At 43.3% G+C, this 15713-nt stretch overlaps 1 protein-coding gene across 5 annotated transcripts; it reads left to right on the top strand.

Moving 5' to 3' along the window:
* Positions 1 to 55: 55 nt before the first annotated feature.
* Positions 56 to 14884, top strand: st6galnac (ST6 (alpha-N-acetyl-neuraminyl-2,3-beta-galactosyl-1,3)-N-acetylgalactosaminide alpha-2,6-sialyltransferase). Of its 5 annotated transcripts, XM_076081573.1 has the most exons (11): positions 56 to 943; positions 1320 to 1382; positions 2466 to 2702; positions 6971 to 7256; positions 8599 to 8764; positions 9407 to 9581; positions 10200 to 10338; positions 10790 to 10893; positions 11506 to 11589; positions 11798 to 11897; positions 12284 to 14884. In XM_076081573.1, the coding sequence occupies exons 1-11, from the start codon at positions 843 to 845 to the stop codon at positions 12452 to 12454; spliced, it is 1626 nt and encodes a 541-aa protein (XP_075937688.1). In that variant the 5' UTR covers positions 56 to 842; the 3' UTR covers positions 12455 to 14884. The 5 variants fall into 5 exon arrangements, with proteins under 5 accessions (XP_075937688.1, XP_075937690.1, XP_075937689.1 ...); XM_076081575.1 differs by lacking the exon at positions 1320 to 1382 and having other exon boundaries at positions 63 to 943; XM_076081574.1 differs by lacking the exon at positions 1320 to 1382 and having other exon boundaries at positions 76 to 943; positions 2445 to 2702.
* The last annotated feature ends 829 nt before the right edge of the window (positions 14885 to 15713 follow it).

Raw genomic sequence — 15713 nt, 5'->3', positions numbered from 1 at the left:
TTAAATGCATCGTTTCATTCCTGAAATGTCTGTAAACCTCGAACAGTTTCTTGATAATTGATGTTTTGGCACAATACGAGCTGCCTTTATGGAAGTTAAAACCACCTCGGGGATGTTTCAGCCTATACATCTGGAATAATGTCCAGAGCTGACCCACTTTCTTCTTCTTCTTCTCTTTTTTTCTTTCACCCTGCAGCTAGCTCACTTCCTCCGGACTGCCAAAGCAACCGGTGGTGCGTACTGAAAACGTGTCTCTCCTTTCAGCCTAATTTCCCTTCTTTTCACAGGAAACCAGAACCCGGAGAGGCACGCCGACCATTGACTCCCACTTGGCTGGGAGGGCCCAGCTGACCGAGGGCTGGATGGAGCGAACGGCTCCCGTGACGGAAGAGGTTTTAAAAAAGCTGAGCCAGCTGTGTGGAGGAAGTGTCGGTCTGCATGTTCCTGCTCGTCACCTGACCTTTTACATTCGTGTGTGTGTGTGTGTGTGTGTGTGTGTGTGTGTGTGTGTGTGTGTGTGTGTGTGTGTGTGTGTGTGTGTGTGTGTGTGTGTGTGTGTGTGTGTGTGTGTGTGTGTGTGTGTGTGTGTGTGTGTGTGTGTGTGATTCAGGGTCTCCACACATTGTGAGCATAGTAGACATCCTCAGAGCTGCTCATGACTTTATTGCAACCTGGAGTGGGCTTCTCTCCCTCCCTCCCTCTCTCTCTCTCTCCCTCTCTCTCTCCCCCTCCCTCATGCAGTGGAGTTGAGGGGGTTGTCCAATTGCCAGCAGCTGTTGCTCATTTCACAATGGTCCCGCCCATACAGTGCAGAGGCTGGCAGTGCAGCCGCTCCACACTAGATGAGCAGCAGAGCTCACCAACTTAGAGGAAGTCTTCATTGTCTTCATTGTAGCGGTTGTGAAGGACGGACTGAGACCACAGCACACAGAAGACTCTACGGGTGAGAGGACGAGCTTTCCTTCTTTACTTTACCTTCTATTCTGAAGAGCTTACTGTCTGTTAGACGAGAGGAGAGCGAGTAGAGTCCTCTGACTAAAAGGAGGAGATTGAGTCATGGTTTGTCACAGTCTGATGCATGTGTGGTCTCTTTCCCCTCTTATTTTAGTCTCTCTGACTCTTTGTCAGCCACATTAGAGACTATTTAATCACTTCTATGACATTTATTTAAAGTAGACATCTTTACTTTAACTGTTTAGTTAAAGTCTCTTTGATTGGAAAGATATCTTCCTCCAGAGTTTCCCTGTTGTGTCTCTCATCAGAGATCTGAGTTTATCACTGGATCGCTGCAACACATTCTTTCCATTCCCCCGTTTCAGCCTCAGTCAGGAGGAGCACCTACTCACATGGGCCGGGGGGGAAACGGCATCACTCGCATTGTGGTCAGTGCCGTTATTATTCTCCTGATTCACCCCGTTATCAAGCGTCTACTTGGGAGGATTGATGGGTTTAAGAAAAGCAGCACAAAGACTTGACTTTGAGTCAGATTTGAGCTGTTTAGTTCCCTCAACACGGCTCCTCTGAGATCAAATACACATTTAGGTGTTTTTCTTTTATTGCTGTCTTTAGATTTCTCCTCAAAATTCACTGAAAGTCCAGAGAGCAGATTTACGAGCCTGGCCTCGGGCCGCGTTTGTTACCCTCACCAAGAGGTGAGAAGAGGAGCGGGCTGGTGCTCAGACTGTATGCGAGACTCATTGCTGTAGCTAAGTGGATAGCAGGGCCGTCTTTCAATCAGAGGGTCGGTGGTTCGAACCCCGGCTCTGGCTCTGGCTCTGCAAGTCGCATGTCGATGTGTCCTTGAGCAAGACACTTAACCCCAAAATTGCTCCCGTAGCTGTGCCTACGGTATAGAAAAATGTGATAGACTCTGAATTGTAAGTCGCTTTGGATAAAAGCGTCTGCTAAATGACTGTAATGTAATGTAATGTAAATGTAATGCTGTGACCACAACTGGCTTCCTGTATTTGTAGTCACTCATCAGCTGCAGCTAACTGTCATGTTTTTTCCCCTTCTGTCAGTTTAGGAACAGCGAAGAAATGCTTCCTGTGCAGCTCCTCTCAGTGTTAATCTTGTACTTTCTGTTGTGTGTAGCCACAGTGTTCCCTCTTCTGTACCTTCAGTGCAGAGAGGAGATGAATAAGAGCAGCACACAACAAGATATGAAGCGTGTGACCGTGCACTTTGTGTTCAGGGGCATGAGAAAAGGTTTCATTAAAAAGGGATTATTTGGGACTCTGTTGACGCTGAAAGATGAAGTCTTTGCCCTCGTTCCAGCTCTCTGTCTCTCTTCCTGTCTCCCTCTCCTGCTGTAGTTGTGCTGAGAGAAGCTCAGAGTGGAGCCCAGAACCTATTGTGGGCTAATTAAATCCCCACCATCACTGACACCCCTCGCTTTCCGCTCGCCTGGCTGACCAAAACAAAACTGTCCCTCGCCGGGACAGCGTCCTCTTCTTTCCCCTCAGCCTCCGTCCTCTGCCTCCTCATGTTCCTGAGAGCGGGGCAAGCACACACGGCCTGGCGGCGACGGTCGCTCGCTCCTTGACGGGGATGGCGCTCCATAGGAGGCTGGTGGTCGGCGTGGTGGCCGTCGGCTCCCTGCTGTGCGTCTACATGCTGTGCGTGAGCCTGGAGAGTCCTCTGTCGTGGTCCATGGTGCCCTTCAAACATCTCCAGGGCTTCATACAGGGAACGAACGAGAGGTGAGCGGAGGGACAGCCGTACCAACCTGTACGTGATGATAAAATACAATGTAAGGTTATCAGAGGAGACACTGCAGGTGAAGAGAGACTTGGATGAAATCAGAAAGTCAAAATGAATGCAGAGAGGCCAGAGGCCGACTTTTAGCCCCTAGTTTGAGGAAAGTTGCAAAAACACTGGATTCTACACTTCCCATAGTGCAAAGTGATTCATTATAACAAAGGGTTGCACCTCCTACAAAATACATAACCTTAAAGCTGCAAAACAAATCATTTAAAAATCCTGGCTAAATAAGCAACAGTTAAAGTTAACACAAATCCCAACTGAACCCTGCCCACTTAAAGCCGGTGAGAAGAGCTCAGAATAAAAACAACACTAAAAACAATCTGTTATGGAAACGACCAGAGATTCACGCTCACAGCTGTTCCAGCCTTTACGGAACTCGTTCAGAGGTCCAGGAAACACACAGGCCACTTACATGTGTTGTGAATCATATATGTGTATTCCTATAACACACACACACACACACACAACAGTCAGAGAAGTACGTGAGTCAGAGAAGTTATTTCACATGATGTTCTCTAAGAAGAGAAATGTGGAAAGAGAGATAAGAGAGATAAGAGAGATAAGAGAGATAAGAGAGATCAGGGAGACCAGAGAGATAAGAGTCTTAAACCAAGAATGGACAGACTTTTATATCTTCATTCTTCCTATAGGCAGTTCAAAACCAGTATGTCTCATGCTGTATGTTCAGAGACAATGGAGTGAGTTTAGAAGCGGTAATGTGAAGCGTCACTACGAGACAAAGACAACTCTTTTGAGCAAACGTACCCACTCACATCTGACATGAAGGTACAAAACATAAACGATCTAAAAGCCCAAAATGATCAGAATCCTGACTCATGAATTCACTGTTCAACAATGTTAACAGAGAGAATAGAGCTGAAACAATCTGTTTAATAACCACAGATAAAGCCCCTTATTAGAAGATGAGAATAATATGGATATCGTGGCTTCTTTGATTCACCACTTCACACCTGAATGAACTGAATCTAAAGCTGCAGCACAAACACAATTCAGTTACATTCATTTTTCTAAAGTAAGTCACATTCTTCCAACGCTTACTGATATGTATTGTATGTTTTATCCAGCCTACATGTTACTTGAAATAAGAAGATTTATTTATTATTAGAGTATATTATTTATAATTAATCCAGTTCAACTGAACTTTCTTTACTTGCTTTGACAGTCAGATGTTGACTCATACAGACGTTAATACAACTGTTGTTCACTATACATGGGACTAAATCAGTAATCGACCTTTGGATGAGGACATTCTCTCTAACTGGACCTCGCTGAACTTTAATTGAATACCTCTGATCTAGATCATGAGTGGTACGATGTACTTGTCTGTAGGCAGCACTTATTCCCTCTCTAGTTGTGTCATTGTGGTTTTAACAAAGGAGCCACACAGTCATGAAAAAAAGCCCCCGGAGTTGTTTTCCTGGAGGTGGTTTCTTCCACGCGTATGTGAAGCGTAAGCTTTGTTGTATCGGGCAGCGCTCCAGCTTTAAGAGCCAGCAGCTCCAGATACAACGCGTTAAGTTCAGAGGACAGAAATGGAAAAGCTTGGCTGTTTGTCAAAGGTCCGATGGCTGTTTGTCAAAGGTCCGATGGCTGTTTGTCAAAGGTCCGTTTCAGACACTGAATGGTCGGTTTGGGGCTCGAGGAGCCGGCAGGTCTCTCATTTTAAAAGCTGTTCTCTAATTTAAGTGTCCTCCTCACTTCCCTTCTGAAGCTGCTTTTGATGGAGCAGACCTCCACGTTTTTACTGCACGCAGGATTCTTTTACATTTAGAAAATAAAATAAATTTTTTTTAAATTTGTTTTGCCATAATTTTACTGAGATGCAATATTTTCAAAGTGTGAATATTTAAATAAACATAAAGTTTATAAAACTAATCTATTACTATATAACTATATTCAGGACACTGTTTTAAATTTTAGTATTAGAATATGTATTAAATAGTCACGGGACAAAAGAACAGTGAAATCATTGTTTAGTGGGAAAACATATTAAAAATGGAAATAAAGATACATTTTTCTATTATTTTTAATCTTCAATACAATTCATTTTTCATCACAATAAATAAATCCCAAAAGAGTCAAATTAAATATTTTACCCTGCATCACTCCAAACATAATGTCTTATTCAATCATTTAATAGATATACATATTATTTTAGTAAATGAAAAAGTAAGTCAAACATTTAATGTAACTTCCTCTCATCACATCCTTTTAAGGTGACGTTTTCCTGACTTCCTGTCCCGTCTGCAGGTCAACCTTTGATCTTTGTTCAACGTTAACAAGCTCCATTTACAATTCAGCCACTTTATTGCATTTGTGCCTCGTTGGCATCTTTTATGAGGGTGACAGCAGCAGCATCTGGTGCGTCAGGACGACTATAAAAGGTCAATAATGGGATAAAGATAAGGTTACAACAATAAAATCTTAAATCAAGGTCCACTTACTGGCTTTTTCTGGAACTTTCAGCTGCATCTCGCTGCCTTCCTCAACTCCCTCCCCCATAAGGTTCATACCTACTGACAGCTCCCCCCTGCTGAGGGAAAGATTAGTCTAAAAGCTAGTAAGTGAACCTCGAGTTAGTTGAGCACACAAACATTAAATATCTCAGACGAAATGCAGCCTCCTCCCTCTTCTTCATGTCTGCAATATGTTATGCAGTGGGAGTCGTAAATCAGCGTACTTTTCAAAGTAAACCTCAGATCCTCACATGTGATTAACGTGTTATTGTGTGGAAAGTTATTAACTTAATTAAAGGGTTGGTTTTTCCAAATTGCAAAATGAAACTCATGTTTCCATTTACCCCTTGTGGTTTTTAGCCACAGACACGCCCTGTCAATAGTTTAACAGTAAAATAAATCTGTTATTTTTATGTGTCAATTAAAATACAATAATCTACAATAACACATTTGAAGCAATAGTTAGATATTCAGGGAAATATGAATTTTTGCTTCCTTAGTCAGATAGATACCACACATCTGTCCGTAGCTTAGCTTAGCATAAAGGCAGGAAACGTTGGGGAAATGGCTAAACTGCTCAAAGCTAATCCCTCAACCAGCACCTGTAAAGCTGTAAACAAAGAAGATACACAGGGTTGAGGAGCCGTGAGATCTGGAGCAGCTGGAAACCTCTGACAGAGCCAGGCTAGCTGTTCCCCACTGTTTCCAGTGCCTATGCTAAGCTAAGCTAACTAGCTGCTGACATTTATATTTTTTAAATACTTATCTCTTCACTTCAGCTTTTAACAAACTGTAAAAGGGCTGAAAGTCTTTTTTGCGCTTCTTTTAAAACGTTTTATTTTACTTGATTTTTTATTATATTCCTGATGTACTGATTTATAGGTGTGCTCGTTGTAAACATGGGTACCAATCCTAATCTTTTAAACTTCTTTTGTGTTATTGTTGTCAGTATCTCTGTTTGTACTGGACTCTGATAAGACCTGCGGTGAGGTTACACCCTGACGTTCTGAGACTGTTATTTCCGTGTAAAGACCGGTCGTGGATTTGTGTGATGTGATAAATTGGGAGGGTCTGTGTTTGCTTCTGGACTCAGAAGACGAGGTAGCAAATATGAACTGTGAACAGGACGTCAAAGTTTACTTTTCAACTGTTAAGTCTACATCTATCTTACTTTATTGTAAAACCTCGTGCTGCATTTCTTGCACTAAAGGAGCTTTACAAATGAAGTGTATTATTCTTATCTAACCCGAGTCAAGAACACAAATAAGATAAGATGTGGTTAGATAGAACTTTAATAATCTCTGACAGAGATCGATCAAAGATTACAACAATAGGAAAAACAACAATAGAGTAAAAAAGTGAAGATAAATGAACAATGGAGTATTAAGTGTATAAGAAGTTATACTGACGACGGTGTGAAATACGACAGCAATACGACCGAGGTAAATATCGTAAAAATAAATGTAACTAACATTAGATTAAAAACTAAAATATGAAGGTAATATTGTGTAATATTGTGCTTGGTATTGAGAGTAATATCAGCGACGATATTGAAAAATAAGGAAAACGTTTTATTGCACAAAATGTATAAATTTGGATATTCTCCCAAAATGTTGAACTATTCCTTTTTAAGAACGTGCACACAACGCATGACAACACGTTGTGAGAGAGAGGAAGTGTGTGTGTGTGTGGGGGCTCACCGCCAAATCTCGTTCTGTCTTCCACAGCAGCTCACGAGACTCTGAGGAGCCTCTTGACAGAGAGACCAGCAGGGACCAGTGGACCCGTCCCCCTCCGGCCTCCACCGCAAAGACTCAAACATCCACGGCCGCTCAACACAAACCAGCAGAGAACAACGCCCCGGATGTCTCCAAGTCCAGTTCTAGGACCGATGAAGCGGAGGGAACCAGGACCAAAGGCCCCCCAATACTGCAGCTCGTCCAGGCAGACGGGCCAACAGAACCTCCGTTCATCGGAGACACTTACATGAGTGAAGACATCCCGCCACTAACGGTTGGTTACTTGTTTGGATTTCATTGGTGCAGACCTCTAACAATTATGTTTATGTGATTACAGCACCTTTTTATTCCATATTTGATTCATTATTTGTAGGAAATTAAACATGTTTCTTTCAGTCCAGTTCCTGTGTCAGATTAAAAAGCTAACTAGCTAGCTAGCCAGCCGCTAAATGAGACAAATTGATTCACCAACATTTCTAATGTTCTGATGGGTTCATTTTAAGGCTTGTTGTGTGATTGTAAGGCTACACTGGTTATGGATGTGACTGGGTGTCTCTCGACCTCCCATCAGGCTGGTTGGATCAGTTAATTGTTGATTTTTATCTTATCCTCCAATTAATGGCAAAAATACCGCACTGGAGTTTTGAGAACATGTAAATATTCCTCATTGTTTGATGTTGAGAGTTATAATTTCTACCTTGTAAACTTGTGATCTGTGTCACATGATGTTGAGTACCACACATGTGGAGCATCAGTGCTTCAGATGGTCGCACGCTTCTGGTTTTCATCATGGGGCTGGAGATGCTGTCATAGGGCGGCTGCCACACTGGGTGGGTCTGTGTTTGCAGTAAACGCCTGATAGGAAACACAGCCACGCCTCCTTCGGCTTGGCTCTTGTTTTCTCCCGCTCCCACCCTGAATGTGTCGTCAACGCCACATTTCTTTGTCCATCTGTCAGATGGTCCACCGAGGAAGAAAACCCACCGGATGAAACTCAAATCTGCCTCAGTCTTTGAACCTTGTGGGCGCGGTCGCAGGCCTCTTTAAGAGTTTAACAAAACAACGCATCAACATGGTGAATCCCAGTCTGTTTCCTGCCATGCACACGCTGTTCTCCAGTAAACTCGGTTAAGCTGCCGTTTAGGTTTTGAGCCGTTACTTAAGAGGAGAGAGCACACAGGCTGATTTGATAATCGATTCCACAGAGAACACAATTGACGAGATAAGGTCTTCCCATGTGTGCGTTGCCATGTTTGCACTTGTGGAACCTTTTCCTGTTTGCACTTGTTTTGCCCTCATGTGGTTTCATATTTAATGCGTCAGCAAAATGTGTGCATGTAAATTTCATAATGAACATGTCTCTCAGTGGTTGAAAGCTCTTGTTGTGAGCGTTTGTTTTTCTGCAGCCGTGTAAGTCCTGGATAATTAGCTCCAGTGAGAGCCTGGAGGTTAATATTGAGGTTGTGCAACCTGCCAAGTGGAACTAATGATGCTGGCTTTGCAAAGATCATGTGGGACACAACTGTTTTTTGCTGCTAAGTCCTATGTAGAGCGTGGAGAAAGTGCTCTCTGTATGTGGTTTGATAACGCGGCCATGTGTCACCTGCCTCCCCCAGGAATGCCCAGACGATATCAGACGTCGGGTCACAAAGACGGCATTTGGTGGCCGGTTCCTGGAACACATTCCGGTCCTGCAGTGGGCCGAACACGTCACTCCTGAACAGCACCAGCGCCTGAGCCAGTACCCAGGAGCACATGGCTGGGAGGTGATCGATTACAAGAGTGAGTTTTTGGTTTTTCTACATTTTTTTTTATTTTTTTTTTTCATATTTTATTAAACTTTTTTATTTATTAAAATGTTATTTTATATTGTTTTTTTCCTTCATACATTTTTTTTAAATGTTATTGTGTTTTATTTTATATTTTTAATTTGCAGTTTATCAAATTACCAAAAAACTTAAATTTTAATTCCAATTTTTTATTATCCTGCAATCTCCATTATCAGTAGAAACTCCTCTTCCTGGGGTTCATACAAGAACACGACATCACAATGTGAAAAACAAAAGAATGAACCAAATGGACTTGTCTTGTAGAGACCAGCGGTCGTCTAAAGCTGATAATCTGCTCTCTGATTACATTCCAAATGTACCCAGACAGAAGCAAAGCATTGTGGGTATTTGATTGAGGACATGTGGGCCTCGTCACTGTTGAGATAATTGCAGCTTCATGTGTCGCCTCGGGGCTCTTTTCTTTCAGACCAATCACAAAGAAGTGAATCTGTGGGCGGATGCAATTAAAGGCACAAAAATAATCAGCGGTTCAGCAGCTAAATCTTTTCCTCGTGATTCAAGGATTGTTTTTGAAAAGCTGTGTTGAATAAACCTCATCCAGATTAATGCTGTGATTTGTTTGTCTGTCTGTCAGCGTTGGTGGAAACTCTGTCCGTCCTCAACTCTTCGTCTAGCTGGCGGTTGTTGGACGACTGGACGGATCGCAGCAATAAGTCTGAGTGCATCCGCTGTGCTGCGGTGGGGAACGGTGGCATCCTGAAGGATTCAAAGAAAGGGAAGGAGATCGACGGTCACCACTACGTCTTCAGGTAGACGCTGTCAAGAGCTTCCAGTCAAATCTCTTGTGCTTTTGTTGGTTTCTGAAGCCGCATGTTTTTGTGCTCTAAGCAGCTTTTAACATCCCCACTCTACAAACATGTACAAATGTCTCGAGCAATAGTTGAGTAACGTCGATACCCAATCAGATCGGTCAAAGAGAGGGAACCTTTTAACAATGCGTTACATTATGTCTATACTGTATAAATCCCTCAGATTCATGAGAGCAGCGGATTATTAGATGGTGATATGGAGGTGAAAGCTCATGTGTGATGATGGGACCTTTAATGCTGTTGTTTGCTTTCACTTTTTGTTTCTGTGTTTGTGTCGGTTGTTTCCTGCCGACATGGAAAGTATGTTTAGTGCTGTGATGCTGCAGAATGTTTGAGAATAAGACAATCTTAATGACATGAAAGTGAGCGCCAGAATCCCCAAAGAATTTGTCAAGTGAAGTCGATTTCATATGTTCAGATGGCTCTCGTACTGGCACGTTTAGTGTGTGTGTGTGTGTGTGTGTGTGTGATTAAAGGAAGATTTACAGGACAGAATACCAGGATGTTGTTGTGTTTGTGTGTTTTCATCTGTGTTTGTGGACACTTGTGTATCTTCAGGACCAACGGGGCGATCATTAAGGGCTTTGAGCAGGACGTGGGGTCTCGGACCACCCACTACACCTTCTCCACCAACACGCTGATGAACTCCATGAGGAGCTACGCCGGCGCCGGCTACAGAGGACCCCCTCAGTCTAAAGTGAGGACCCAGTGAGATATCCCACAAAGTTAATTAGTATGTAATGGTGATCAGGAGGTACAAAGACTGAAGTATGGAGGAGCCTGGGTCAAACAAAAAGCAGTCTTTGATCCAGGAGACGTTGATTATTCGTCACATAACGTCTGTACTTCAGTAACTCTTCTGCTCTAGTTATTTTAACCCAAAACACGATCTTCTCCTAAACCTAACTGCGTTGTTTCCTGTAAAGACGGAAGTTTATTTTGAACATATGACTTTTATATCTAGTCCCAAACCTCACACCACATTTCACCGTCAGATCTGGTGACTGAACTAATACAGAACCCTGTTATCCTCTCATCATGTTCTCCTGTTTATCTTTCAAACATGTTAATACAAGCTGGGTTCGAAGTACCACTTTACATGATTTACATCGTACGGTTATTCTACCACATCTGCTGCTCTCCAACAGGAAACGCGATACGTTTTTCTGCCGGATCACGACCGCGATTACCTGCTGATGAAGGCTGCAGCGACACACAGTCAAGTGGAGAGAGGACCTGAGCGGGCCAAAGAGTAAGCCACGCCTACCGGCTGTCATGATGATGATGATGATGATGATGATGCTCTTTATTGTTCTTCTTTATATGTTCAGCAAAGCAAACGCCGCACAAGCATTTCAGCCACGCTAGCGTCTTCGCTCTAGGGATGTCAATGTCGGCCATCACTTTAGTCCAGACTGAAATATCTCAACAAATATTGCTCAGATTGCCGTTAACATTTTGAAAGGGCATTCATGATCCCCAGAGGATGAACCCTGCTGACTTTGGTGATCAACTGACTTTTCCCTCTAGCGCCACAGTGAGGCTGATCTTTTGTGGTTTAGAGTGAAAAGTCTCATCAACTATTGGATGGATTGTTCTGAAATGTGTTTGAGGAGACGGGTGTCTTGCTCTCTCTGGGCTAAACGGAGCAGCTTTCCTGCGTAAGGCAGTAAGTCAGCGCTTAGCGCTGTTGCTTCACCAACGGAAGACTTCAAACCTCACCGTGCCATCTCTACCACTTCCATAGTCACACCCGGTCAAGTGTTGCAGCCCTTGTGGCCGTCTAGAGAAAGGAATATGTACAGTAAACATTCACACTGTTTTTCTTTCCTTTACTCTTCATGTCATATATTTTATCCCACAGTCCATCCAGGTACTTTGGAGAGGACGTGTCAGCGGAGAAGCTGAAGATGTACCACCCCGACTTCATCCGTTACCTCAGAAACAGGTGAGCCAAATGATCCGCTAGAGCAGGTGGACCGAATGAAAGGCCGGGCTCACGTTTCAAACAGCTGGAAATGAGATTAAAAGAGAAGCGGGAGGCTGAAACCAGAGTGAGCTGCAGAGGGGGACGTTCCCCCACACATTCATGCAACTTTTAACCCCCGACGCTGCACATGTAATAATGTCGGGTTGTTTGACTTTTTCTGTTTCAGATTCCTTCGTTCCAGCGCTCTGAAAACCAAATATAAGAACATTTACCGTCCGTCGACAGGTGCCGTGATGCTGCTGGCGGCGCTGCACACCTGCGACCAGGTTGGAATGCATCATTACTGTGTTGCACTTTACTGCTCCATGTCAGCCGTTCATTCACTGTGGGACAAGCCTGCACTCGCCTGATAGCCTGAGAATGTTTTGGAGGCGAGCAGCCGGCCTTGTGGAGGCACGCATCCTCTGAACTTGTGCAGCCTTGACTTGGTGCTGCCAGGAACTCGGGGAACATTAAAGTTGTTCTGTCGTGCCAGAATGTATGATTCATTAGTTAGACCGCAGATCAGAGTCTTAACAGTTTCTCTACCTGTGTGTGGGGAATAAAAAGAAGCTGTTCAAACACGATCTAAAGGTCATTAAAAGATTAGATCTCTCACATGACAGGATTTGTTTAATACTGACTGCAGCTCTTGTTTCTCGTGTTCATGAAGGTGAGCGCGTACGGGTTCATGACCCCGGACTACAGGAACTACTCGGACCACTACTACGACAGCAACTACCACCCAGTGGGCTTCTTCATCAACCACGACCTGCGTATGGAGATGACTCTGTGGCAGCAGCTGCACCAGGCGGGCCTCATACGACTCTACATGCACGGCTGAATCCAGGTCGACCGGATAACCACGTCGTCCTGTCTGCACGCGACTTACCAGCAGACAGGAAGTCCAAAGAGGGATGACCCTTTTGTTCCTCAAAACGACTCGTTCAAGACTCTGAACTGAGCAAAGCAAGAAGAAAAAGTAGCAGAAGTTTCCTTCTTATGAAGCAAACGAGGAGTATTTTTTATTGACGGCTGCGGTTATTGTTCAGCATGGAGACTTACTTTTTATTTACATTTTTTTAGTATTTGTTACGAAACATTTAAATCTCTTTTTGTGGATCAAAATAGGTCAAAACAACACTCGATGTGATTAAAAAGATTTTGATGCTTCATCGTCCACTTTGATTCAAGCTGAAATAATAAAACTATTGAATTGATCTTCATTTAATTTGGCACAAAACGTTGGTAATATCCAGATTATTTTAATCCTGCCTCGTCGGGTCCAAACTTTAATTATGTTGAATATTTAATGACCAGCCTCTGCTACTTCGTTTAGTGCTAATAAGCTAACGTTAGCGGGAAACAAAAGTTGTGCGCTAGCATTAGCATGTTAGCATTTGTGAGCATGTCATTCCGGTCAAAGCCACCATCGCTGGAAGTGGCATCAAAATGAGATGAACACGAGTTTATTTGATACGGTTAGTTTAAAAGTGAGATCAGCTCTTTTTAAACTGTTCCTATTGAGTTACACACTCCGGCTCTGTTCTGTTTGTGAGTGCAGTGCCGCAATACTGCTGAGGAGGGCGTTCTCCCTTTGTTTGAGTTAGCTCACTCATCTTATCACTTGTGTCTTAGTTCCTCTCATTGAGGAGGAATCTAAGAGATGCAGAGAGTTGGGGAATGGAAACATGTTTTGGGAAAGAAGTGAGAAGTGTCAGCAGTTTAAGTTGTTATTGTTTTAACCTGTTCAGAGAACGTGTCAAAGCAATGAGGTTACGGGTTGCTTTCTTGATTTTTATTTAACGCTTCTACATTTTCTTTTTTAATGACCTTTTAGACACTGAGGTCGACACGGTTCTGTAAAACATTGAAAGGACTTCGTTTCAAAGTGTCGTTACAAAGCTGCAACACATTTAAAGTGCCGATCCTTCAGATTTCAGTGCTGGTGGATTTACCATTTCTATTTGAGTGAAAACTAAATAGTTGAGCTCATAGTTCAGAAGTCTCCATTTAGTGTGAACAACATGGAGAGAAACGGTAATACAGCAATCCTTCGGTTAACGTGACCACAGACGGTTCATAATACTGCAAACATTCGCTAATGTCGCTCTTGGCTTTACCACTTCCTGTTTTGATGCCAGTAGATCGATGAAAGGTTGATATTAGCGTTAACTACGATGACCTCATAATGATGCTCGCGGCTATTTAAACGAATCACAGAGAAGCTCTGATAAAAACACTTCATCCTCATCCCTCCTCTGTAGCCTCACATAGATAATAGTTCTTTGCTGCTTCACTAATGCTCCGAATGTCGTGTAGACAACCTTTTAAATGGCGATTGAAACAAAAGCCGCCCTTCACCCAGACAAATCACGTATCACACGATCGGTCCGTGTGAGTCCAAGTCCTGCCTTGTTACCGTGTGATACAGCGCGTTGACAAGACTGCAATTGAGTTGTTTTTTTCTTAAAATATCGTGTGTGTGTGTGTGTGTGTGTGTGTGTGTGTGTGTGTGTGTGTGTGTGTGTGTGTGTGTGTGTGTGTGTGTGTGTGTGTGTGTGTGTGTGTGTGTGTGTGTGTGTGTGTGTGTGTGTGTGTGTGTGTGTGTGTGTGTGTGTGTGTGTGTGTGCATTTGAACCTGAAAGTGTATTTGGTTAAAGGGACTTAATTTATTTCTTTTGTGACTTCTTAAAGCACACAAGTCTACTTTCTGTCCACAAGGTTCCACAATGTGACGATAAAACGTTTAGAAGGATAAATGTGACTCAGTAGTTTGGTTGCTGCTGAGGTGGACATTTCTGAGGTGATTCTGGACGTTTCCACAACGACACAAACCGGGAAGTCGTTTGGCATTTTACTCTGTTGTGGATTTTGTGGCGGTTTCCAAGGACCCGTCTGGTGGAATCTGCACCTGGACTCCTCTGAGCCGGGGCACCGATGTGCCAAAGCGCCTCCAGATTTATTGTTGCTACTCAACCTCCAACTGGACTCGCATCACATCCTCAGCAGTAATATCAGATGTTATTGTGATAACGGCAACGACGACACGCTGTAGGTCTGAGATGGAAAAGAAACCAAAGACAAGCTGCAGATCAGGGAACATTTGTATTTAACATTTACTGTTTGTGGAATCAACACACATCCAGACGGTCAACTGAAGCGTGGGATCGTATTCTAACAAAGTGCAAACCGGGAAGGGGATAACTTTATAGTGCAAATTTTGATTTTGACCTTTTTATAATCTCTATAAACTAAACTGTGATTCTATCAGCTGGTTTGTGATTCTTTCATTTTTTTTGGTAGGTCTGGTAACTCTTTCCAGGAAACTTGCAAAGAAATTATTAGAAATCTAGGACCTGAAACTCTCTTGGTCACAACAGGAAACAGGAAGTCAGACCTTGATAAAAAGGTTGAGACCGTCGTTCTCAGCATGTGTATTCAGGCGCCAGCTGTGTGCTAACACCACCTTTATAATTTAACAGGCAAACACTCAGATTGAGGGTTAATCAGTGGCTGACTGTCGTTTTAACAATTTACCTTTTTATTCATTTTCATTTCGCAAACTGATAAAGATCCACAGAGAGAGGAGATCCCTCTGAGGGTAGATCACACGCTCTCTCTCCGTAGTAACACTCTGAAGCACAGAGTGACCTCGTGACCTCTTGGGTTTCTTCTCCATCTTCTCCGTGTCCGAGGGCTCTGAGGCGTGGAGGCAGACGCACACAGCCAGATGTGCGTGGTGTGGTCGGGGGGGCTGCTGCTTCAGGGAGTGCATGAGTCAGGCTCTGCAGCGATGCCAAGACGTCTGGCAGCAGGAGGTTACAATTACATACTGTAGTTGGTAGTGTGCAGCCACAGGCCTGCAACATGAGGCCTTTCTGTCACTGAGATATAAATAGATGCTTTTGGATTTATTGCACGATGTGGATCCCATTTTTCTAAGTTTCACGTCTTTTAGGTGAAAAACAAACGGTTCCTGATGCTGAAGGTGTGGATGCTGCATCAACTTCCACTTGATGTGTTTTGTTCCACGATGAAGGTTTTATGTTTCTTAGTTTGTTTTAGAGAAGTAGATTTGGTGTCTTGCCCCTCTGTGATGA

This window comes from Anarhichas minor, unplaced genomic scaffold (assembly GCF_050575085.1).
Source record: "Anarhichas minor isolate MPS153535 unplaced genomic scaffold, ASM5057508v1 ptg000082l, whole genome shotgun sequence".
Lineage (NCBI taxonomy): Eukaryota > Metazoa > Chordata > Actinopteri > Perciformes > Anarhichadidae > Anarhichas > Anarhichas minor.
The sequence above is the reverse complement of the archived record's forward strand: the minus strand, read 5'-3'. Positions and strand labels throughout refer to the sequence as shown.

Excerpts from the sequence above, each read along its gene's own strand:
- st6galnac (XM_076081573.1), top strand. The coding sequence starts at position 843 with ATGAGCAGCAGAGCTCACCAACTTAGAGGAAGTCTTCATTGTCTTCAT. Across the intron at positions 8,765-9,406 it reads GGAGGTGATCGATTACAAGA|CGTTGGTGGAAACTCTGTCC; the intron begins GTGAGTTTTTGG and ends TCTGTCTGTCAG. Across the intron at positions 11,898-12,283 it reads CGCTGCACACCTGCGACCAG|GTGAGCGCGTACGGGTTCAT; the intron begins GTTGGAATGCAT and ends GTGTTCATGAAG.